The sequence below is a fragment of the Ursus americanus genome, chromosome 2 (genome assembly GCF_024610735.1).
Source record: "Ursus americanus isolate L20-20 chromosome 2, mUrsAme1.1.p, whole genome shotgun sequence".
Lineage (NCBI taxonomy): Eukaryota > Metazoa > Chordata > Mammalia > Carnivora > Ursidae > Ursus > Ursus americanus.
In genome coordinates this window covers 47,213,482-47,239,124 of record NC_142128.1, presented here as the reverse complement: position 1 = coordinate 47,239,124, position 25,643 = coordinate 47,213,482, and the positions used below count along the sequence as shown (strand labels likewise).

At 43.4% G+C, this 25,643-nt stretch overlaps 1 protein-coding gene and 1 long non-coding RNA gene across 16 annotated transcripts in view; one reads left to right on the top strand and one right to left on the bottom strand.

The window, feature by feature from the left end:
- The window catches only part of HSD17B7 (hydroxysteroid 17-beta dehydrogenase 7), a 144,604-nt gene that overhangs the window by 111,711 nt on the left and 7,250 nt on the right, over positions 1 to 25,643 (bottom strand). For 8 of the 15 annotated variants that reach the window (XR_015721758.1, XR_006781834.2, XR_006781833.2 and 5 more), the window contains exons 4-8: positions 24,573 to 24,687; positions 20,980 to 21,174; positions 19,400 to 19,504; positions 18,615 to 18,671; positions 15,031 to 15,129 (exon numbers count right to left, since the gene is read on the bottom strand). Coding sequence is in view for 6 of the 15 variants with exons in the window: in XM_045809688.2 (XP_045665644.1) it covers positions 9,891 to 10,178; positions 15,031 to 15,129; positions 18,615 to 18,671; positions 19,400 to 19,504; positions 20,980 to 21,174; positions 24,573 to 24,687 (859 nt within the window). In the remaining 9 variants the exon portion in view is untranslated. Of the gene's footprint in view, positions 1 to 5,608; positions 10,179 to 10,940; positions 12,542 to 14,235; positions 14,801 to 15,030; positions 15,130 to 18,614; positions 18,672 to 19,399; positions 19,505 to 20,979; positions 21,175 to 24,572; positions 24,688 to 25,643 lie in introns of those variants that run through there. The other 7 variants (XM_045809688.2, XM_045809690.2, XM_045809693.2 and 4 more) reach the window with 7 other exon arrangements.
- Positions 7,366 to 10,833, top strand: LOC148110621 (uncharacterized). Its single transcript, XR_015721771.1, has 3 exons — positions 7,366 to 7,431; positions 9,849 to 10,385; positions 10,760 to 10,833. It is a non-coding gene; the product is annotated as an uncharacterized LOC148110621 (long non-coding RNA).

The window sequence follows — 25,643 nt, the reverse complement described above, 5'->3', positions numbered from 1 at the left end:
CAAGGTGTTCTCGTGCACTAAAGAGCTGTTCCAGTTAGTACAGAGTGTAGGTAAATACGATCAGTGCCGTGTAATTTCTATTGAACCCTTTAAATCTAGCACCGCAGAGACTGTAAGCGCAGACTCCGGAAGTAACAAAATGCACTGGTCAATGTCTAAAGCCCTTTCTCTCCACGCCCCTGCACCGGAATGGCACGTAAGCGAAACATCCAGAACAGAGCCAGCATGACGGGGCACTGGCGTCCTGGTTGTCTTTGATCCTGTCCGTATTCAAAAGGTAAAGAGTTCTTCCCTCCAATCGGTTAGTCATCGAACAAGAATTGAGAGACACCACGGAGTGTTCAGCACAAGCTCCCCCCGCCCTCGTTCCTATCCCGCTTGATAATTAGATCTAGTTGGGAGAGAAGCCGTACGCGTCACCCAACGGGAAACCATCACCTGACCTCAGGGGTCAGGCCCACCCACTGGGGCTCCCAGCGGGGTCAGAGAGGGTGGCCGCTCTTGCCCAGGACACCTGGATAATGGCTTAGATCTGCGTGGCGGCGGGGCTACGGTGGCGGCCGAAACGGGCTTGATTCCACGGCGCGCTCCCTGAACCCCCCGCGGGGGTGCGCTGGGCGGCCGGGTGGCAGCCGCCTGGGGTGCAGCCCGCAGGTGCCTCCGGTGGGGCCCGCGGGGAGGGGCTCACCTGTTCGCCCCGTGACCCAGACCCCCCTCCTCATCGGCGTGGCGGGCACGAAGAGCGAGCACGCATCGGCGGGACCACACCGTGCAGTTTCCCAGAGTTGATTTCCACCCGCCGTGGACCCTGCGGCCCGGCCCAAGGCGCAGCCCAGGGTTCCCCCCTTCCCCCGCACCTGTGTGCAAGTGTCCCCGGCCGCACCCGGTGGGAGGGCGACCCCTGCTGGCCGAGACGCGCGGCGGCGGGCCCCTCCTGCCGCCGGGCACCTGAGTCTGCACCGGGTGCGCGCAGTCTCCCGTGGCCTCCGCACGCGTCCTCCGCCGCAGGTTCGCGCTGTTCCCAGAGCTTTGTTCCCACGAGCTAACATTTTGAACCATTACTGCACTTGTTCTTTCGCTTCGTTTTGAATGCAGACGTCGAGCCAGTGTGCATTTTTGAGTTCACATTCCTATCCGGCATCTCCTCTGCTTTTCCCTTTTTGCCACCACCCTCCTAATTGCAGTCAGCCCCCCCAAAACTCTCCGTTTGTCTTGATTTCTTTGTTTACAGGCTGAACCCAGATTGGTTTTGGTAAGGAATTGTATGTACTGTAACAGAATATATAATTTCATGGTGTAGAAGAGGCGATCCCCGTCTACGGCCTGCGGTTAACATGGAACCTCTATGAAATACTTCAATCCATTTCCCCCGTCACTGTTTCTCTGCTTCTCAGGGCCGTCTTCCCAAATATCCCCCATCAGAGGAGGCGGCCACGCCAATGGAGGACGCCTGCAGGCAGCGAAATGTAAACGAACCGTTTAATATCCTAGAGATTTTTTTTTCTTTTTGAGTAATACATGCTGGCAATTAAAAATAAAATAAAATCTATGAACTTCAAATTCAGTGCAAGAGAAATGCAGAGGAAAGCCCTTGTCTAGTTCAGCTTCCCAGAACAACCAGTCACTGTCATAAAACCTTGGTTTCTTTCGGTGCCTCGAGATTGTGTGTGTGTGTGTGTGTGTGTGTGTGTGTGTGTGTGTGTAACACAGATGGAAGCAAAATATACACACTTCACAGCATCTTGTTTTTATTCACTTAAAAACATCAACTCATATATATCTACTTATATGTTTTTACTTAGTTCTTTTTAATAAATTTTTATGACTTTAAATATTTTTCCTACATTTTTATGGCTATGACATCATTCCCTCATCCAGTCCCTTGCGGCTGGATAAAGATGTTTAAGTTCTTTCTTCTCTTTTGCGGTTGCAAGACAAAAAAAAAAAAAAAAAAGCTGCAATGAATGTTCTTGTCTAAAATCCCTCGTCTGCAATTCCAAAGCTCAAACAGCTTAAAAAACTGAAAGTCTTTTCAAATGTTTGGCACAGTCGTTTGGCAGCTAAACGATAGCTGAACGCATGTGAGGCTATTTAGAGTCTTTATAGTACTTGATGTGAATTCATCTATCTTTTTGCTGACATATTACTGGGTTTGATTACAGGTTGTTAACCCAACTCCCACTAGAGTTGTTAACAAAAAAGACTGTGTGGTATGCACGGACTTATCTTTCTAAAATCCAAGCGATTTTAAGTTGTGAAGCACGTTCAGCACTAACGGTTTTAGCCCTGGGTAGATACCTTTGTACATATTTACGAGTTGTATCTTCAGGATAAATTTGAACACGTAGAGTCGCTAATGAAACGTGCGTGTTAAACTTTGGCAGACACCATCACATTGCTCTTCAAAGGAGTGAACGATTTACATCGCAAGCAATATTAAATAGAAATGCCTGTTCTGGGGCGCCGGGGGGCTCCGTTGGTTAACATGATCCTGGGGTCCTGGGACCCAGCCCTGCATCAGCTCCCTGCTTGGCGGGGAGTCTGCTTGTCCCTTTCCCTCTGCTCGCCTCCCCCATACACCGTGCGCGCACTCTGTCTCTCAAATAAATAAATACAATCTTTATTTTAAAAATGCCTCTTAGCCTGTTCTTTCACATGCAAACAGAACTTTTTGAGGTTTGCTGATATGACCAGTGAAAAGGTGATAACTCATGTAGTTTTGAGTTCATTTTATTACGGGTGAGATTAGGCATTTCTAGAATTTACCATTGATTTACATCCATTCTTTAAGTATTAGGTTAATTATCCCATCGACTCTCAAGATGTGTTCCAGGCATTTTTTTCCCAGCTTGTTTGTCTTCTGTTTTGGTTTTGTTTATGATAATTTATTGTACAGGAAGTTCTAATTCTTTTGTAATTATATTCATTCCTCATTGATCCATCTGGAATTTATTTTGATGTAAGGAATTGTTTGCATGCCATAACAGACTGTCACAAACTTAGCGGTTTAAAACAATACAAATGTTTTCTCTCTCGGTTGTGTAGGTCAGAAGTCCAGCACAGCCTGATTAGATTCTGTGCTCAGAGTCTCACTGGGCTAAAATCAAGGCATTGGCCAGGCAGCAGTCCAGCGCCTCGCACAGTGGATGAGAGGTCCCTGCTTTCTTGCTGTTTGTCAGCTTCTGGAGGACATCCACCCTCTCTGGTCACGTGGCCTTTCCACAGTATGGTGATTTGTTTCTCGAAAGGCCACAGGACTGTGCTCGCTTGGGCAGCACATATACTAAAATTCGAAAGGCCACAGGATAGCATCTACTGTGGCTTCAAATGTCTCTGACTTGAGCTCTGCTATCTCTCTTCTGCTTTTAAAAGCTCATGTGATTACACTGGGCCCATTTCAAAAATCTGGGATAATCTCCTTATCTTAAGGTCAACTGTGCCACAAAGAGAACGCAAACATGACAGTAACTCTGGGCAAAGATCATGGGGCACATTTTGAATTCTGCCTACACATCAACGAAGTGAGTAAGACTCCAGCTTCTTTTGATTACTAGCCAGTCGTCCCAAAATTATTTTGAATAAACCACTGATACCAATTTGTTTGGTTGTTTGAAATTTGGGTTGCTGGATAAGTCAGAGATGTCGTTGATCCGAGTGGAATCCAGCCCCTACCTTTCTGCCACTTCAACTCCTTTGGGGGCAAGAGATTCGTATTTGACAACCTGAAAACTCCTGGAAATCGGAGGAGTCCCGTTCTGGGGCCAGCCCCGTAGACTCGATATGAAAGGTCCAGGGCTCAGTGGCGCCCTGTGAGTAGAAGCTCAGGCGTGTGGCTGTTCCATGAAGAGCTCACCCCTGTAGAGAGGAGGGAAGGCTCTGGATCTTGTAGGTTCAGTGCTCATTACACTCTGGGAATGACAGCCAGAGAAAACTGTGAGCTCCAGGAAGCTTCGGGGCAGTGGAGATCTGTCAGTGGCTTCTCCCTCCCATCATACGCCCACCCACACCAGGGAAGAAAGACCTAGTTGCTTGTATTCTCAGAGACTTCGCTTCAACTTCAACTTGAAAGTGGCAGAGGAGCCAGGACAGAACTTGGGAATGATTGCAATGTCATTCATTTATGCTGCTAAATTGTTGTATGAGATAAAGGATAGTTGTCATAATATTATTCTTTCATCCGTGTCTCTGTTGTGCTTTCAATAACTCCAATGTTTCATCTTGATTTTTGTTCCGTTGTTGTAGATATTTCAGTTTCTGGACATTCAGAAGAACAGCTTGGTTGTGATAACCCTATTCCTGTACAATGTTTGATCCAGCCCCTTATTAATAATCTGCCAGCTCTGTCTCTGGCTGGTGATGTATGATTTTTCTCATCCATTTCTACTCTGAACTTAAAAATCTAGCTCTGATTCCCTTCGTGTGCCTCAATTGTCATAGGTGGCCAAGAAGAAAATGACTCATCCTTAGCTCTTTGTAACAGAGAACATCTGCTTCTCTGTAAACCTCTCTGGAATGAGCTTTACCTCCAGTTGTAAGCAGGGGAAAGGAAGAAGTACTGCCTTGAAATCAACTACTCCTTCCTTTCCTTTCCTTCCCTCCTATCCCTCATATCTGTTCTTTTCAAATCCCCATGCATCCGGCTTGGCTGAGAACTAATGCATGTAGTAAGATTGTTGGTATTATTTTTTATTTATTTATTTTTTATATTTTAGATCCTTACTCATAGGCTACAAATTTAAAGAAATAATTTTCCCTTCTAAAAGTCTCAGAAATGAGAAAATATGTGCTTGCAAATATGCTTTCTTTTCAACTACAGAATGTAAATGACAGTTATAAATAGAGATCCTTTTGCAATGGAAGACAGAGAATACGGCACCATTCCAGTTGTTAAATAGAAAAGAATGGGATAGAGGTACTTCCTAGCCTAAGGAAGAAAGAAATCTATGCATAGCCTCTATCGAAAGCTGTACCTAGGACACCTATCCATATTTAAATCCATTTATGAATCACTAACAACAACAAAAATGCGTGTTTCTTGAACATCAAGTCTCTGGGACTTTTCTTTCCCACTACAAACCCTCCATAAAACCTCCCAGAATTTCTGTCCTTGAAGCAGGAGTCAAATTAGATAGCAAGGACCATCCCCAAGATAGCACCGTCCCCCAGGGACAGCGAGACGGGCTCTCTCTAACCCAGTACGTTACTGTCCATGATCAACCAACCCTTATCTCTGTGTCATAACTATAAAAACTGATAATGGATTTAAAATCCAAAATTTTTGGATTTAAAATCCAAAAACTCAGATTTTCAGGTGCCAAATAAAAAACACGGATTTTTCCGTGGAGTTTCATTACTAGGAATAAGACTCATGCTGCCCTCAGGTTGTTCTTAGTACTTTTTAAGTCTTCTCCTTGAGAAGTGATTATATGTATTAGCAGAAGACGAGTTCTACGAGGACAGTCACAGCTGACAGAGCCTCAGTATACTCGGGCTTGGTTCTCCCAACCCCATTCCAAATCAAGAGTGTGAATTGTCATCTAGTTGGTTTGTTTCCTTTTTAATGTGGCTACAATAAAATAGTTGATGAAGGCTATAAAACAGAGAAATATCAAAGAGCAGGGTATTTTTATTCAAATAAACTTTTGTTTCATCGATTGTTCATGCATTTACGTATGTAACAAGTATCTATCAAGAGCCCGCTACGTGCCCGGCATTGATTCAGTGTTGGAGATACAATAACGAACAAGAACAAAAAAATCTCCCAACGTCCCAACCCTTTTGGAGTTAATACTCTGATAGGGTTAAAAGGCAATAAGCAAGACAAATAAGTAAAATACGTACGACAGATGGTAATGAGTGGTAAAGAAGAAAAAAGGGGAGATGAGGAAACTTGCCAGGCATGATGGAATTCTAGATGCGGAGATCAGAAAGGAGCCCACTGAGAAGGGAAGAAAACAAAATAAGAAGCAAAACGTATCAACTAACAATTCCAGTTACCCACTCTCCCTGCACAACGCCAAGGGAACCACCAAGAGAGAAGACGAACACAACACACTAACTTGAACTATACATATGTGCAAGCAATCTGGCTTAGGAAATAAAACGTTTCAAACATGAATGCAGGACCCCACTGCCTTCTCTTACCTCGCATTCAAGAGTAACCAGTATCCTTAATTTGATTAACTTTTACTCTTTGTACGTACGAATGTATTCCTAAACTATGAGTGGAACCAAACTGGATACATCTTTCTGAAGTTTGTCTTTAGTCAATATTACATATTTTTAGATGTATCCCTATTGATACAAGTATCTCTATGTCATTAATTTTAAATTACAAAACTTTATGGTATAAACCATCTATTCTTTCGGATATGGTCATTTAACTGTTTCTGATGCACAGGAATGCCATTGACTTTTTAAAATTAATTTTTCTCTCTTTTGTTGATCCTTTAGATTTCTATGTCGTCTGCGAGTAATAGCCATTTTGTTTCTTGCTCTCTGATCCTTACACATTATTTTTGTCTTGTTTTATGCTCTAGTTCAAACTTCTAGTACAATGTTGAAAAGAAATGGGGATAGTAGACATATCCACTTTGTGCCTTTTTAAAAAAATGCTCAGTATTCATTGAATGTGATACTATGGGTATTCACTAGCTGTGTCCAGTTACAGAAGTTCCTTTCCATCACTGATTACTTGAAATGTTTTACTATTGCATGGGTGTTGAATTTTATTAAATCTATTTCTGCATCTACCAAGAGAAGCATATTACTTTTCCTCCTTATTCTTCTAACACAATGAATTACAGGGGCGCCTGGGTGGCTCAATGGGGTAAGCGTCCAGCTCTTGATTTTGGCTCAGGTCATGATCTCAGGGTCCGGGGATCGAGCCCCCAGTTGGGCTCTGTGCTCAGCAGGGTGTCTGCTTGACAATTCTCTCCCCCTCTCTCTCCCCCTCCCCCCTCTCAAGCTCTCTCTCTAGTGAATTATATTATTAGCTCTTCTGGTGCTGAGCTCTCTTAGTATAAATACAACTTGGTCATGTTTAGTTTTGTTTATTAATATATTGCTATAACCAGTTACAACATCTTTGTATCTACGTCAGGTGAATTTAGCTTACAATTTTCCTTTAATGTATTGTGCTCGTCTGGTTTTGGTAAAGATGTTATGTTGGCTTCATAAGATGATCTTCATAAAAGGCACTCCTTTTCAAATATCTGGAATAGTTTGTATAGGATTGAGAAGATTTGTTTTTTGATGTTTGGAGGAATTGTCAGTAATCCTATCTGGCACTTGGGGATGATATTTTTTAATTGAAATTTTTATTGAAATAATTGTAGGTTCACATACAGGAAGGAGTAGGAAATCGGAGATTCCATGTGCCTTTTTTCCAGTCTCCCCCACTGATAACATTTCGCAAAACTGTAATACAAGGTAACTATCAAGATATTGACATGGATAACCCTTTTCCAGATTTCCTGTTCCACTTGTACTTATTTGTATGTTTGTATGTATTTTGTTCTATACAATTTATCACACTTACAGGTTTGTGTATCTGCTACTACAGTCAAGATACACACAGTCCCATAATTACAAGGATCTTTTGTGCTGCCCTTTTATAACCCCAAAGAAGAAAAGGATGTTCTTAATGCATATTTCTTCAATGGTTGTAAGTTATTTAGGTTTTCTGTTTCTCCTTGTGTCCACTTTGGTAAAGTACATTTTTCTTTTTCTCATAAACATTTTGCCAAAAAAGTATAAACTTTTTCATAGTTTGCTCCCATCTTTAAAATCTCTACTTCTGTAGTTTGTCCCCCTTTTGGTCCTAAATTGTTATTAGTGGCTATTCTCTTTTCATATATTCATCTCACCAGAAGTTTCCCTATTTTTCTTTTTAAAGAATCAACTCTCATTTAATTGTTCTTCTTCACTGTATTGTTAATTCATTATCTTCTGCTTTTATCTTTTCCTTCCTTCTGCTTTCTTGGGATTTGTTTCTTTTCCCTCTAACTTCTTGAGTAGAATGAAGTCATTAATTTTCAGTCATTCTTCTAATCTATTCATCTATAAGTCTCTCCCTTAGTAGTTCTCAGATGAGTTTCATTATCAGCATGTAGAATTTTCATTGTTAAATTGCAAATATTTTCTAAATTCCAGTATGAGTTCTTCCTTGACCCATGAGTTTAAAAGCTGTTTTCTTTATTGTTTGTTATCTTCTTGTAAAATGCACTGTGGTCACGGAACATGGTCCATATAATATACATTCTTCAATATTTGCTGGGACTTACTTTGAGGTCTTAAAATTTGATTAGTTCTTAAATTGTGCATGTGGATTTGGAAAGAATAAGGTTCTCTGCAACGGCGAGCTCCTTGTACATATTCATCAGAGCAACCTTATTGTGTTCTTATCTTCCACGCGCTTACTGAAATTTTTGTGTGATTAATAAACCATTAAGTGAGGTCTATTAAAATTATTAAAATTGTGAAATTGCCAATTTCTCCTTGTGATTCCGTAAACTTCTGCCTTTTATATTTTAAGCATTAAAGGCACACACAGGTTTATAATCATAATACCTTCACGGTGCTTTATCTTGTCATTTGGCATGAACTCACTTAGTCCTTAAAAAATGCTTTCACTTCGAAGCTATTTTATCTGGTATTTGCATCCCTATACAGCCTCACTGGCTTTCATTAGATTTGCTGGACGTACACTTTCTCAACTTCTTACTTTCAGCCTTTATATATGCTCACATTTTAGGAGTCGTGGTTGTAAAAAAAAAAAAAAAAAATTAACCCACTCTGGTAATTAGTCCTTTAACTATCTTGTTTATCCCATTTATATTCATTTTGACCTGTTTAATTAAAGATCTAATTTGATTATTTTTTCCCCTTCTCCACTTTTCCATTCTTGTTTGGATGGCTTGGGTGTTCCTTTTTTTTTTAAACCACTTTTGATTTGGAAATTGTATATACTATTTGTGCATTATAAGGTTGCAATTAAAAGTCTAATAGGTACCTTAGATATATTAGTTAACCAAAAGGGATGCCTGGGTGGCTCAGTTGGTTAAGCATCTGCCTTTGGCTCAGCTCATGATCTCAGGGTCCTGGGATCGAGCCCTGTGTCAGGCTCCCTGCTGAGCAGGGAGTCTGCTTCTCCCTCTGCCTCTGCCTGCTCATGCTCACTCTCTCTCTCTCAAATAAATAAAATCTTAAAAAAAAAAATAAAGTTAACCAAAATCTCCTTCTTCTGAGCGATTATCATGAATATCTTTTTTAATGATTTATTTATTATTTGAGAGAAAGAGTGTGCATGAGTAGGGGGAGGGACAGAGGGAGAGAATGGTGAGAGACTCTAAAGCAGACACCTCGCTGAGCAGGGAGCCCCACACAGGGCTCGATCCCAGGACCCTGAGATCATGACCTGAGCCCAAACCAAGAGTCAGCCACTTAACCAACTGACCCACCCAGGTGCCCCTGATGTCTTGAATATCTTTAGTCAGCTCCCCCAGCTTACGTATTGATGCCTTGCCTTTTTTCCTTCTGAAACTAGGCATCTTTATTATTGTTTTATGAAGTCAGAGTTTAACGCTTATCTACATGTTTGCGAATATCTTCACTCATTACTCCTTTTGTATCTCACTTCTCCCTTGTAGGATTCCATTTTCTTCTTCAAAGACCTCTTCCAGGAATCTTTTTTCAAAAAAGGAGTGTTAGAGGTCACCTCTGTCAGTAAGGGTTAGAGATGAACTTGCAACTTTTGTCTCAAAATTTTATTTCAGCCTCACTCTGAAGTTACAGCTCAGATGGGTTTAATTTTACTCAGCACTCACTTTTTTCTTGTCTTCTCAAAGGTAACACGGGAAGAAATCTGCCGTCAGTCTCAAGAACTCTCACTAGTGATCTCTGTCCTCGGACTGGCAAGTCAGCTTCTCGGGCTTTCTGCGCCTTCGCCATGTCCGAGTTGTCTGTATTTGAGACTTGTCATCTTTCCTCGATGTGATGATCACAGCTGCTATCAATTCTGACAAATGCTCGGCTCTTATCTCTTCAAATATTGCCTCTTTCCCACTTCTCAATTCCGTCCTTCTGGAACACCTTAAATGCCCTGAAACGTCCACATGTCCACTCTCTATCCTCAGAACCCAACAGTGCCGGGCATAGAGCCCGTGCCCGACACACACCTGCAGAGCGAATGAAAGACCTATACTAAGTCCATCGTGGAAATCAGAATAAGTGCACCAGCCCCGAGAAATCTGATTAGCCGTTTATAAGAGAAAAATCAGGCACCCCTGGAGCCCAACTCCTCGTAGTTGAATCTTCAACGTAATAGCCAAGTTCAGGTATAAAAACAAATCTGGGATAATTTAACGACAAGAACCAACTGTGAGGTAAGCCACGTGGCATATGTACTTGGGAGGGACAGGGAGGGACTGTGATTTGTTCTCCATTTCAAGGAAATTTGATAAAATGGCTTAGAAAACATACAGAGCACCAGACTACTGACACATCATAAATGGCAGGATACCAGGATTTAGTTCCCACTTTAAGTCTCCTTTCGGGCACTTACTGTAGAACAGAAATAAATCCTAGCTCGTACTGCCTGGGCACCTGCCAGGACGTAGTCTCACAGTTCGTCCAGGTAAGCACGGGTAGCAATATTTTTTGTAATTAAATCAAGGTATAAATCGAAGAAACTTGCCCTAAGTCATCAAGTTAGTTAATGACTGAACCCAAATTTGACCCAGTGTCCTCCCCATCCCAGCGCCCACGATCCACCCCCAGCGCCTTCCTGCTTGCCCGGATGCTGCCTCCGGGTGAAGGATCAGCACACAGAAAACCGAACCCGCTCCCCATCCGACGGGACAATGTCGCTCAGCGCCCCACGCGGCACCATCTGAACCACGACATTCTGGCTTAACCATCTCTAAGGAAAACTTACTGTCATCGTTCTCAAAAATGCTCTTTATTCATTCACATGTATTATTGCATTTAACGTTCCTCCACACCCCGGAGTGGAGGAAGCAGAAAGAGAATGACTCCGCTTTACAAACGAGGAACCTGAGATTCACAATAAAGTGCTTCTCGCAAACTTGCAGTGTGAGTGATCACAAGAGCACAACCTAGCGCTGCTCTCAGCTCTCCAACCTCACCCCTTCTTCTCAAAGACAGTGGGGAGCGGGGAGAAGCATTCAGCCCATTTGCACATACAGAATACTTAACTTTATGAAAAATACCTTTAGCAACAAAACGAGATAAACTATAGCCAAAAATTCATACTTAGAATGTATAGAAACTATATTTCTATACAATTTTTCACTTTTATTATGTTCAAAATTTTGCTGACTTTATTATATTCCAAGTATCATGGTTATATGTAGGGTAAAAACATCTGGGCAGTTTAGCATTTTGTCTTCATGTGCAAACTCAGTCTTAACCACTTCTAAGCACTACTGACACCAGCAGACATCCCACCAGCAATTATTCAATTGGAAAATTTCTTTGAAACAATGTGAGTAAATAATTTTTGCTGCAAGTTTGCATACATTAAAATATAATCATGAAAAACAGGTTGGTCAGCAATGAACAAATCCGCAAGTGGTGTTAAAGGTCAGGCCCAATATTAATAACACGGACCACTTCAACATCAATGAAAGACACTTCCAAAAGAAGAAATAAATCAAGTGGCCCAAACACCTACATACTTTTGTTCCTGTGATTAACTATATGGGTATCCGTATTAGAACTGTTAGGATTCTAACAATCTCAGGATTTTTAAAGATTTTATTTATCTGAGAGAGAGAGAGAGAGAGCATGTGAACAGGGGGAGGGGCAGAGGGAGAGAGAGAATCCTAAGCAGACCCTGGGCTGAGCAGGGAGCCCAACCCAGGGCTCGATCTCATGACCCTGAGATCATGACCCGAGCTGAAATCAAGAGTTGGACGCCTAACCGACTGAGCCACCCAGACGTCCCACAGTCTCAGGATTTTTAGAAGCAGCACGCGGAGGAAGAAATAAGGGGCAAGACCCAAGAAAACTGTCCGTAAGAAAAGGAACAAAGCTCAGATTCCCACTCAGAGAGTGGACAGTACTTCCTCCTGCTCGGCAGGCCAAATGGAGGACCGGTGAATGCCTGTGTCACAACTGTTCGAGTCTGTGTGTCATCCCACCAAGTGGAGCTTGGGCTCCAGTTGGCAGAACCAATAAACACATACTTGGTTGGGTGACTTGAGCACTATTCTGATGTGACACCATTCTGGAGAACAGCTAACCCATATATTACTTATCAGTCTTTTTCTCGTGTGTACGTCCACGTGCACACATACACAGTCTTAGAGATAATCTTGAAAGGAGTGAAAAGAGACAACTCTAGCTTCCTGTTCACGCAACTCAACGGAAACCCAGAATGCACGGTAGGTATGTGATCTTTCAGAAAGTGTCATCGTCAGCTCTGATTATTTGTTTTTTGAATGGTGACCCTAATATGCTTTTCCAGTTCCAGTAAGTTTTGGTAAAATTTTTCAGCAGTGTCTTCATCTAGGTCCATCTGGAAAAGAAGCAAAGATAGGGATGAACAGAAAGGAAAAATAAGACAAAAGCCATTTGTATAAAAGAAAGGCATTCAACATATATAAGAAAACGGAAAAAAAAAAAAAAAAAAAAGAAGAAGAAGAACAGGGCTGGTAGGTCAGGGCTGGGGTTCCTCCTCTGAGATCCTGAGGACATGTTAGGTCCAAACTCCAACCCTCAGCAAACCTACTGATGTTGCCTTCACACAGCAAGACTGGAAGAGCTGGTTTTGCTCTCAGCCCTAACTCCTGTGTACCAGGCATAAGAGACACTAGCGAACTGAGATACGAGGACCGAAGAGAAAAATCAGAAGTTTTTTTGAAATTAAACGGCCGCCCACACAATGTCCACCTTCTTTCATAAAGAGCCCGAGCTTTAGCGGGTTCACCAGCCTCCGGATTAAAAGCCTACATTGCCAGGCTGCATGGGAACTGCTGGTGCCGAGGCACTCTGCTCTGGCCAATGAGATCGGAGCGGAAGTGGGCGTCCTGCCCACGAGTCTCCTTTGAAGTCATGGGCACCCCGCTCTTTCCCCCGTCTGGAGCCATAAGAATGAGGGTCACACCCCAGGGATGGCAGAGGGGTGACTGAAGGACCTTGAATGCCTGGCAATTTGGGGAGCTGCCGCACCAGCCGAAGGCGACCTCTCCCCAAAACTGTTTTACATGCGAGAAACCTGAGCTTCCTTTCGGTTTAATCTGCTGTAAATTCACACCCTTCTGTTTCATGTAGAAAATCTAATTTTAACTGACACACTGTATGTAAAAGCAAACTTTCAGGCCCTGTAAAAAGTAAAAGAGCGTCTCTTTTCAGGTCGACACAGAGCCTAAACTTCCAAAAAAAAAAGCTCTTTCTTCACAAAGCTGAAAGGCTGAAAATTAAAGAAAACTTTTTAACATTTTGGAACTAACACTTACATTCATTATAAATCTCGTCAGAGTTTTTCCTTACTGGAACTGGAAGAGGCACTAGAGGTCTTACTCAACCCCACCTTTGAACAGAGGAGAAAGCTGACTGCCCCAAATTAATCAACGTTTTTAAAACACTTTCTTGTATGCATTTCCATAAAATTCTAATACAATATTTTGATTTATAGAATGAAGCATTTTCTCCCTATTGATACACAAATCATTCCCTCGAGATTAATCAACAGTAGGTTCACACTCTGAGGGCCTTTTTAAAAGGAAGCTTATTAATTTACAATAGAGTTCCCAAGGTGTGTTCTCTGGAATATTAAGTACTACATAAAATGTGAAGGAAAAAAAAAAGTCATATAGTCAAGAAAAAGTTAGAAACGGTAGGATGAGAGATTGCATGCGCGCGCGCACACACACGCACACACACACACACGCACACACACACACACACACGCACGTGAACTGTGGCAACTTCTCAGAGCCTTCCCTGGGTGAACATGCTTTGTGGAAGTCTCTGAAAATGGGGGATAAAATATGAAGCATTTCTCAAACTTACTTGGCTGACAAAACAGCTTTTTGCAAATCTTCTCAAGGAACCAGAATCCCGCAGAACATATTTTGGAAAACGCTGGAGGTTCATAGGTTCATTTTTAGTAAAGAGACACCATGGGAAGCAAGAGAATGGTTCCCCTTAGACCTCAAGCTACTGACACAGACAAGATCACTGCCAATTATTTGACATCTCTGAGAAAAATTATTTGTCTCAATCTAATTTTATTTTATGCCAATGCCTCCCACATAAAGTAGGCAGTGGAAAACAGGAGTTTGCAATAAACCTTACTCATGACAAAAATACAAGAAAAATAGCTTTGTAAGTTCAAAATAAATCTTCTCATTTTCCTATACACAATTCCATGCTGGCTTCTTTTTAGAAGATGATACAGACAGACTCTAAAATCCGCAGCACCAGGGGCTCTTCTTTCCATAATTCATCCCCTGCCTCTTGAAAATACTGATCAGCTGAAGCTAGTAACTGTCACACGCAGAACTGAACATTCAAAGGGAGGTGACCGTCACTCAGAAAGACACTTCCCATGTCATCCACCTGGCAACACGTTTCTTGAGCCCCCACCATGTGCGACGCAACATGCTAGGGAAGGGGGTACAATCCTCCCCCTCACGGAGCTTATATTCGGACAGAGGAGTCCGATGTTGAGTGAGTCCTACACAGAAGAGGTGTGAGAGGTCAAGAAAGCCTGCGAGGAAAGCACCTGACCTGGTCTGATGGGTCACGGAAGGCGGTGGTACAAGACGACGTCCTAAGCACAAGCAGAAATCAATCCGTTGAAAGAAGAAGGGTAGGAGCCATTCAGGTGGACAGAAGAAGACGCGCGAGGCTCAGAGGCAGGAGAGAGCAGACGGGAATGAAAACAGGCCAGTGTGATGCCGGCGACCAGAGAGGAGAAACTGGAGGGAAGCCGGGGAGCCGGGCGCCAGTTCAGCCGCCGAGCAGCAAACGGCCTCCCGGAGACACTGTACACACGCTTACCTTTTGGGTCGTTACGTAATTGCTTCCAAAGCCGGTGGTGGCACTCAGATATTTGGTCAGAGGGTTGAGGGACTCGGGCTGTTGGTGGAAGAGCCATACCTGGAAAGGAAGAGGATGCCGGTGACATTTGCTTCTTCAGCCCAAGAACAGTGAGGCTGGTGTGGATCTATAATCAGCACCTGACGGAACTCTAAGCAAACTCCAAAAACTCTCCTGAATATCACCAGCTAACGGCGGTGTCTTCCTGAACCACTAGGGCAACCTGCTTAATAGCATCCTTTGAAAATTTATTGAAAGCAAAAATCCCCTCATATTTTAGCTGCGATATTTCATTTTCTCCAGAGATAAGCGTGACCATGCGCACTGCTCAGAGGATGTCCATGGTAAGAGGTGAGTCTGCCTACCTTGGCGATATTCCGGCCACCTAGCTGTCCTCTCTGGAAGCAAGCACTCTTACTAGGATTGTATATAGTCTTCCAAAGAAAATCTTTTTGCTTAAAAACACGTATAGCCTCTTCTCTTACTCTAACGGAAGCAAAATATACATCCTATTCCATACTTTGCCATTTTCACTTGAACGAAAGGCCCTTCGAGACATGTCCAAATCAGCAAATAGAGAGCTGTTTCATTCATTTCTGTTTTTTTTTTTTTAAGATTTTATTTATTTATTTGACGGAGACAGCCAGCGGGAGAGGGAACACAAGCAGGGGGAGTGGGAGAGGAAGAAGCAGACTTCCAGCGGAGGAGCCTGATGTGGGGCTCGATCCCATAACGCTGGGATCACGCCCTGAGTCGAAGGCAGACGCTTAACGACTGCGCTACCCAGGCGCCCCCGTTTCATTCATTTCTAAAGAAGCCCAGGATTCCATCTCATGGGTGGACCATCATTTATGCAATCAATTTCCAAATGATGGACATACACGTTGTTTCCAGTCTTTGCAGCTGGAACCCACACTGCAGTGAATGAGGACTACATCACCTCAGCTGAATCTGAGTACATCTATAAGATAAATACCGAAGATGGAATCGCTGGGTCAAGAGGCCGGGTGTGTGATATCTTGAATGACCTTGCTTGCTAACAGTCCTGGACACAGGCTACATCCGTCTACCCTCCCCCTCCCAGTGCGAGAGAGCATTTGCTCCCGACAGCCCTGCCGGGATGGTGCAGTCCCGGGCTTTCTTATCTCTGCTCATCAGAGCTGGAAAACACTCTTTCGTTACAGTTTTGATTTCCATGTCTCTTGGCGTGAGTGAGGCTGAATGCCTTTTCATGTGATTAAGACAATTTAAAGACTCTCTGTTCATACCTTTTGTCCACTGTTCCAACAGGTTCTCTTGATTTGCTGAAGCTCCTTAACTAGTATGAAAATCAACCCTTTCCTAGGATACGAGTGGCAGCTACTTTTCTTCCACATCATGGTTAGTCTTTGGAGTGTATTTACAGTGAGGATTTTGGTCACACAAAATTTGATTACTTTCATGTAATCAATGTTCATGGGCGCCTGGGTGGCTCAGTCGGTTAAGCGTCTGCCTTCGGCTCAGGTCATGATCCCAGGGTCCTGGGATCGAGTCCCGCAACAGGCTCCCTGCTCAGTGGGGAGTCTGCTTCTCCCTCTCCCTCCGCCCCCACCCGCACCGCTGCTTGTGTTCTCTCTCTTTCTCAAATACATAAAATCTTTAAAAAAAAAAAGTTCAGTCTTTTTTCTTGCAGTTCCTGGGAGTAGCTAAGCCCCCTCACTCTTATACTATTTAAACAGGTCTCCATATTTCCTTCTAGTTATATTTCAACTTTTATGTATAAATCTTTTAATTTATCTAGAATTTTATTTGGGTGTGAGGTATGAAGAAAAGATCCTATTCTCTTTTTCAGCAACATTTGCTGAATAACCCCTCTCCCCCACTAATTTGGACTGCCATAACTATCACATGCTAGATCCCTGTATGCTGAAGGCCTGTCCCGAACTTCCTATTCTACTCCACTGATCAGTCAAGTCACATGCCAGCACTATACTCTTTTCATTAAGATAGTTTTCTTTAAAATCTTAAATGCTGAAATACACAAAATCCTATACGGTAAGCCTGTTATGTCCCTAATTCCTGTTTTACAGATAATAAAGGGCTTCAACAAGTGGAAAAATGTACCCCGGGCTTTATAGCCAGAAACTGGAGAAGTGGGTTTTGAACAGAACCAGTAGAACTCTAGAGCCCACACTCTGACCCACGCCAGCTTAGCCCATGTAAGGAGCTGAAATTCACCCGAGGATCTCAGACATTCTTACCACACATGCACTAGGCCCAAACCTTCACCCATCCGTATCTACCAGCATCTACAACCATTACCAAGAGACAATCGGAGGCATCCATCCACGTTTTAGAAAATTACAGCAGGGTCGCAAATTTTTTAAACTGTGACGTAGGTCATACTGTCGTATCCAGATCCAGCTCATCCTTCAGAGCCCAGATCAAGCCCTACTTAGTGAGCAAAGCCTGCTCCCCCCAGCCCAGCGTCCAGTGAGCCTCCTTTCTGATCAGTCCGACCACTCACCACCTGATGACAAAACGTCTTATTTTCTTGCCTATCTTCTACATTCATTTTTTTTTTTTAACGAAACATGACCCTAAGCGCCTCAGTAACTGGAGATTTTGTCTTCTAACTATTCCTCCCACCACCGATACTCAATACATACTTTACTGCCACACTTGATTTTCAGTACCTGATTTGTTAGAAAGCGTAATCTCTAAAGGACCACAAACGATTTCTAATGCTTTGGCAAATATATGAAGGACTAATTAAAACTGTTTTAAAAGCACTTGCTTTGAAAATCAATTTGTGTTCCTACGACAAATGCATTTATTTCTGCAGTGTTTACCAAAACAAGAATGCCAACCACTTCCCTCAATGTTTTCCTTAGTTAATTTCAGTTCAGCCAAGAGTTAAGAATCTACTAAGTAGAAGCACGACAGGGACAGAGGACAAATAAGCTCCATCTCGTGGGACAATTCTGATCCATTAGCAGAAGGTGCCTTTGGGGCCTTGGGTTGATGAATCACCAGAGACATCGTTTGCGTCATTAGTATGTCTGCCATGGATGAGGAAACACACGTAATCCATTTGCCGTGTGTGATTTAAGGAAATGCATGGCCTTTCTAATAAAGTAACAACTTGATTCTCTGATATTTAAGCAGAGGAAAGAGAATCGTCGTATAAGGAAAAGGAGCTGGACCATGTCACCTGTACTCTTGGCCTGCAAGGCGCACCTTCTCCATGGGGACCGTTGGCCTGGCTACCATCTTGCTTTGCCTGCCCCTGCAGTATTCCGCTGCTCTGCCCTCAAGCTGCTGTGTATCTTGCTTCTGCAGAAATGCCGTCCGTATGACATGGTATCCCCGCTACGGCAGTTACTACACTTTTAAATTTCACTCTTCATACTTTGTCCTCAGGCTCGTGGTCGCCCTCAGTTAAAAACAGGACCTTGATTATTCACAGAGCTTATATTTTCTGTTAAGATTGTTTCCACTCCCCATGAACTTTAATTTATATCCGCTAAGCAACCGTACAAGCGACTGCAACTCCAGCAACGTACCAGGGCTTCTGTTCCATTGTACGGTGTCAAAGTGAAAGCATTTGCAAAAAAGCGAAGCTGAGGAAAAGAAAAGAACTGTCATTTTGTGGCGGTTTAGAACAGAGTCACAAAAGCCTTATTCATTTATATATTTAAAAAGATAATCTGCATTTCTCATCATAGGACATTTTTTAAGTACCAAAAACTAAAGAAGTCTAGAAAAGAAATATCACTTAATCTCTGTGACTCTGAGCTAACCACTTTTAACATGTAGGCATAATTCCTTCTCATCTTTTTCCTCTACCTGCCATTAATGGAAGGATAATTTTTTCCAGAGCTCAGCAAGAGAAACCTTTCCTATAACTCTGGTCCTGCAAGACGCTCAAAACACAAAACAAAAGAAACAAGCAAAAACATGGTTCCGTGGTCATACAATGCACAACCATCCCCTTCTTGGGAACTTTTAATGCATATGACCACATTGAGAGCTCGAAGAAATCCAGTTTAATATCACTTAACACAGGTTCTCAAAATGACATCATCCTAGAACTCTTGGGAGCTATGGTGCATGACCAAAGACACAGGCCCGGACAGAGAAGCGGACATTCAGCTGGTGAGGCCGTGGGGATAGCAGGTTGTAGGAAGCAGAGGTTACACGCTGAGGAACTTCAAAAACCTCAAATGAAATGAAACTCTGCCACCTTCTGGTTCAACTCCTTAAATCAGTTCTCAACCTTTCAACACATCTTTTTGGTCCCGGGTCGAAGAGCTGAAGTAAACCACGAACAGAAGAGTTCATCACTCACCAGCCATATGATGGGCATCAGCAGTGTCCACACAAAGGGAGGGAGAATGCCACACGTCATATTGGTCACCATTGTCCCTGGGCACACCACGCTGGAATACAGACCCTGGGAGCACAGGGAGGAGCCGTAGTAAGATTCAAATTCAGCCCATCCATGTGCTTGTGAATAAGAGAGATTCGCAAATGAGCCAGAAAGCCGGGCAGGAAGGCTTCCTGCTCTGAGCTGCCGCTGAGGCGGCAAACCATCTCAGTGAAAGAATCACATCCGGAGGACTCAGCAGGAGACCGCTCAGGATGCAAAGATGAGTAAGACAATGTGTCTGTTCTCCAGAAACTCACAGAACAAAGAATAAGCCAGCCTGCAGCTGGAAGAGAAGAGCAGGATCTGGTTACTGGAGTTTGCCAGGTACTGGCTTAATTGAAGATCGGTTTATCGATCACAATAAGTACTTCAGATAAAAAAGACATCCACAATACAGTCTCTGCCTTCAAGAAGTTTCTGGTCTAGTGGAGAACAGTCAAACCTAAAGTTTGTGTTGGTTCCCCTGCAGGTATATAAGAGGCATGCTCGTGGCTTGAGGTGGGAGCTCCCCTCACGAGAGGAGAACGAACCCTCCACCCGAGGAGCTCTACATCAGGTCCTTGGCCTGGGACCTGTCACTTTTGAAAGATCTGCCCTCGAAAGAGAGCCCAAATTAGCACAGAGCGTGTGACACGAGGAAGGGCCTGTGTGGGCTTTACTAATCCTTGGAGCACTGGGATTGGTTTTACAAGTTGATTTAATTCAATTTTTACTACGTTTTACCTTATGTAGCTATTGACCATTTTAACTCTAATTTTTATTACTTTTCATTTTATTTTTTCTTTTAAATGAAACTAGGAAGCACCAGTGTAACACAAACAGTTCAGTAGGCAGAAAGCACCCCAGGCAAGAGAAGCTGGAGGCTTTTCCTCCTCTATTCGGCGCTGCAGAGGCTCCGTGGTACCTGACAGATTATCCAATCCCTGGGGGTTGCCTTGATTTACCAAAGGTCCTCTGAAAAGAGTTAAGAGTCTAGACTCATAAGGAACTAAAATTTCTCCCCAGGAAAATCACACATTTTCCCCCAGCAATAACTAAGGAAGATTTCTTATTCTGGGAGCTAGCTAGGAACAGTTAGGGACTCTTCATTCCTGAGTAAAGACATCTGAACTGAAATCCAGGGTCTCTGACACCTGGGACGTTCGGATGTTCATAAATTCTAGCTCTTGAAGAGAGACAGCACGGTGAACGAACCCCCATGTACCTAAAAGGTCAGGGGTTAATTATCTCTGCCCAAAACTTTTACACACACCAACTGTCAATCTTATTCACGTCTTCTCTTGTCCTCACAGCAATCCTGCTCAAGAAAGGGTACTGCCATCTTCTAAATGACAACAGTTCATAGAAGCCAACCCCATTACTAGGAAGTCAGTAGTAGCTGGCAAACCACAGCCCGGCCATCCCCACGTCGCCCGGCCAGGCCTCACCCGCCACCATCCCCCCGTCACCTGGCCAGGCCTCACCCGCCGCCATCCCCGCGTCACCCGGCCAGGCCTCACCCGCGGGTTGAAGTTCCGGTTCAGGGCCACACTCAGCAGGTCAATTGCGTATTTGGAGGAGCTGTAGGGCTCCTGGCCGCTGCTGTGCTGGATGTCCTCAAGGTGGAAATTAGATTTCCTTGCGTTGCGAGAAGATGTCCAGATGAGCTGGGAAGGACTGTCGCTGTGACAGAGGAGAGGCTCCAGTTCCCGAATCTGAATGAGATGAAAAGAGAACAAAGAAAGGATCAACATCTACTGGAGGAGTGGAGGATAACAGCTGTGAAGCCGCTGCAAACATATCCTGGAGCTGAACAGGAACGCTGTTGCTGGAGGGGCTTCTCTGGACATGCGGGAGAGGCGCTAGAATGACGCATGCAGAGACCAGTTAGCGTCAGAGACCGCAGTATGAACCGATGTCTAGCTTCATAAAGATACAGACGGTTACATATAAAAATACTAACAGGTACTTACACATACATGTATATGGGTACATACACTTACATGTATCTCTCTACGCTCTGTGAGCCTGAAGCTATGATCCATCAGTAGCAACAGGCACCCAGATCTTGGTTTCTAATACCATCGTCCAATAAGAGGTACCAGATCTTGGGGCACCTGGGTGGCTCAGTCGGTGAAGCATCCGACCCTTGATTTAGGCTCAGGTCATGATCTCAGGGTCCTGGGATGGAGCCCTGTGTCGGGTTCTATGCTCAGCGGCGAGTTGGCTTAAGGATTCTCTCCCCCTGTTCCCCACCTGTTCAAGCTCTCTCTGTCTCTAAAATAAATAAAAAATCTTAAAAAAAAAAAAAAAAAAAAAAAAAAAAGGTGGAACCAGATCTCCTTAGGGAAATGGCTGATTCTAGGACTGGGGCAGGAAATATATCTGATGAGCCTGAACCACCTGGTGGTGCCAGAAAGAACATGCTCAAAACAGAAAACCATACCGATGAGGCTGTATCAGAGATATGCAGGATCCAACACAGAGAGCCCCCAGTGGCCCGAACTGAAATAATTTGGGCAAGGAAATCAAGTAGTATTTCTAACTCAAAGTAGAAAATACATACCCACAAGCCCGTGGGACTATAATAAGTGATTTTTGCAGCATTACTGAGGTATACTTGACCAAGAAATGACTGAGTAAAGCATTAGATGGAGAACAGACAAATCTCTCTTGCAGAAAAATTCCAAATAATTTATGTAGCTAATCACCCCTTTGGGGCATCAAACACAACCCCTTAAGTGTGCGCTACACGTGGTAAGTCTCTTCCAAAGAGTACAATATGGAAAGGGAGAGAAAAACAAAAAGAGAGACTTTACAATGAAAAACCTGACAAACACTACCTCGAGCCGGGTGATCAAAGGGAATGTCAACGCTGACAAGTCACAGCGACGGCTCATACCCGTGATGTGGTGTGACAAGAATGGTCTTCACTTCTGTGGTCCTCCTCCCGCAAACACGTTACTCAAGTCTAACCATGAGAAACACTTCAGACAAATCCCAACTGAGGACAAATACCTCAGCAGGAATCCTCGAAACTGTGAAGATCATGAAGCAAGAGAGTCTGAGAAACTGTCCCAGCCAAGGGGAGCCTAAGGATAGAGCTACTAAATGTACGGTGGTATCCAAGAAGGAGTCCTAGAACTGACAGAGGACATCAGGCAAAATGGAAGAAATCTGAATAAAGTATGGACTTCCAATAATAATGAGGTATCAGTACTGGTTCTCAGACTGACACAAATAGCAGTAGAGAAAACTGGGGCAGGAGGGAATACAGGAACTCTCTGCACTAGCTTCGCAGTAATTCTGTAAATCTAAAACTATTCTAAAACAAAAACTGTGTTAAGGAAAAATCTAAGGAAGTTTCCAGATGCGCTCCACCATCTGCAATGAACAAGTAAGTCAAATGCAATCAAGATAACTCATAAACATGAGATTAAATCAGTTAACTGGTTCCCGGACTGTAATACTACACCGTGCTTGGAACTTCAAGGAAATTACCTCTACTCTTTATAACAACCCTAAAAGTTTGGTCACGTTCCATATAATCAAACTGGGGATGGATGATCCATTTACACGATGCATTTACACTTGAACCTAGAATCCAAGTCTGTGTTCCGTAAGAAGTGGAAAGAGTCTTAAGCCTACTCTGAAGAGAGTGGGAAGCATTCGAAGCCCTCTGATGATTTTACTTGATAAATCAATCCCAAAACCCCTGCTGATATGCCTCCCTATATAAGGAGACACAAGGATAGGTCATGTCATCAGGACACCTGTGATCATCGTGCCCATGGCCATGACTCTCCTCTGCCACTCCCCCAACCCAGGTGACCCAAATACCTGATCTCCTGAACAAATTAATTTTTAAACACTACATTTATCAAAAATTTAACAGACTAGTAATAATTATCTTCTATCATTACCAATTAATTTAATAATTCAGAAGAAGGCAAAGAACGAGTATTATAAAAAGATAAAGGAAATGGGAGATAATGGATCTGTGTAAAAGTATAAAGAAAGACCAGACAAGAATTCAATCCCATTCGGACTTTACATTTTAATTAACTTTTGTCATTGAAAACTTGACACCACATCGCATGAAATAAATAGCACTAAAGCTTATGGAATGAAACATGAAGCTCCCTGTCATCCCCGATATCCTGGCATCCCAGTTCATCAAGGCAACCAGTGCTCCCAGTTTCACCCGTACCATTCTAGAAATATTATATACATTTATACACACTACGGAAAGGCAGACCTTCTGTTTCTACCAATGAGATCACACTATACATACAGCACCCTACTATTTCTTCTTCATAATAAAATACGAGAGGCTGTCCCACATAAGTGCAAAACTTTGATCTCATTTCTTTTAGTGGGTCCATAATATCCCAACCCTTGCGTACATCTTCAGTTACTGTAAGTACAGGAGAGCGCTCAAAGGGCTCCAATGCTAAGGGAAACGAGGCTGAAGGTGAAGAAGAGTGGCCGCGAATAGAGAGGCGGCAGAAATACGGCTCTGTGCACTCCTCCAACACCGAGGAATGACAGGCCACCAGCCACACAGTCGGGCGCCACTTAATCTAGACAGTAGAGCTGTCCTATGGGATTACGCCCCAGCAAGACACAGAACAGGCGAGACAAGCTACGCACCTCTTGCTGACATTTATATGTGTGCCTGGAACTATAATACATGTATAGATGCCGAAAAACCAGAAATCAAGGTAATAAGAGCCTAATTATGGATTCTTCTTCAACCGTGGCTTGCCCACCCCCCATCCTATCAGGCGCCAAGCCCAGTTTCAAAGACCATTCAGAACAGGACCGGTACCCTTCCTCACAGTTCTGTACGTCGTTTCTGAAGGCACCTGTGTGTTTCTTTCTCACTTTGTCTCCACTCTCTAGAGTTGACGTCAAAAGAAAAAAAAAAATGTATCAATAGAATGCTTTAGGGGAGCAATGTTTTCATAGAGCCCAGTGATCACCCTATTTAAATACTCAAGGATTTCATGCTAGCCATAAACTGATGAGCTTAACAGGCCTGGGACGCGTCCACGCCAGCCTTTAGGATCACAGCACTAATGTGAGCTTCTTGAGCTCGAAGTCTTTTTACCAGAATAAAGTGGCCAAAGACGTTGGTTTCAAACACTTCCTGGAGCCCATCGGCAGTGACTTTATCTTCCTGGGTCAGCAGTCCTTCAGCGGTGGAAAACATATGAATCACTTTTCTGAAACAGTAGACAATTGCATGCCTTTTAAAAGCTTCTTTAACTGAAGATACTGAAAACACTCCCTGCTGCCTTCCCCTGCCCCCAAACTACATTTTCCTTGATCCTATAATATCAAAAATAAAAATACCTATTTCTCAGACTGTTATTGTACGTATACAAATAACATGGAAAAATGCTTCCTTTCCCCCAATTCAGAGACGTATTTACATTATAACTCCTACAACAGATAGGACCCTGACTCAAAAAATCTACTGCTAAAACTCTTTTCACTTTTTTCCCACATCAGGTTGCAGTTGAACTTCTCTGGGGAAACAACAGCCACGCCAAGGAGAAAAAGTCTTCCTGCACAAACTGATGGTTAACTGCCCACGTTACACAGGATGGTTTTTTACTGGCAATTCTTATAGCACCAAGCACATTAACACGGTGATTAGTTGTGAGACAAACTTAGTCGGTGAAGACCTGTGTGTGTGTGTGTGTGTGTGTGTCCAAAAAGGGAAGTGAAACAAAAGTAGCCATGTAGGAAGAGTGCGAATATCTACTTACGAGTAGACTAAGTCACAAAATAAGATTTATTTCTCACTGTAGGTGGTGGTCAAACATTTTTGGAAGCCACTGTGCTCCTGTGTGTTGAGAATCTCCCGGGGAGACCTTTGGTTCTGTGCATTTCCCCCGCCTACGGGGCAGAGCACCCGCCACAGAGCTGGGAGGTGATCCCAAAGCAGCCTTCGTGGGTTCTGACAACTCTGACAATCTCACTGACAAATCTGCCCAATTCTGAAATGTTCTTGCTACTAGACGCATCCCGGCAGAGCAAACACGGACCTTCCGAAGCATCTAGCCACTTGGAATGTCCTGGAGACCTAGAGCACCCTAAGACCCAGGACCTGCAGCAGGACCCACGCTTCCCATCTTTACTCTTCTCAGCCGCCCCCAGCCCCCTAACTGAATCT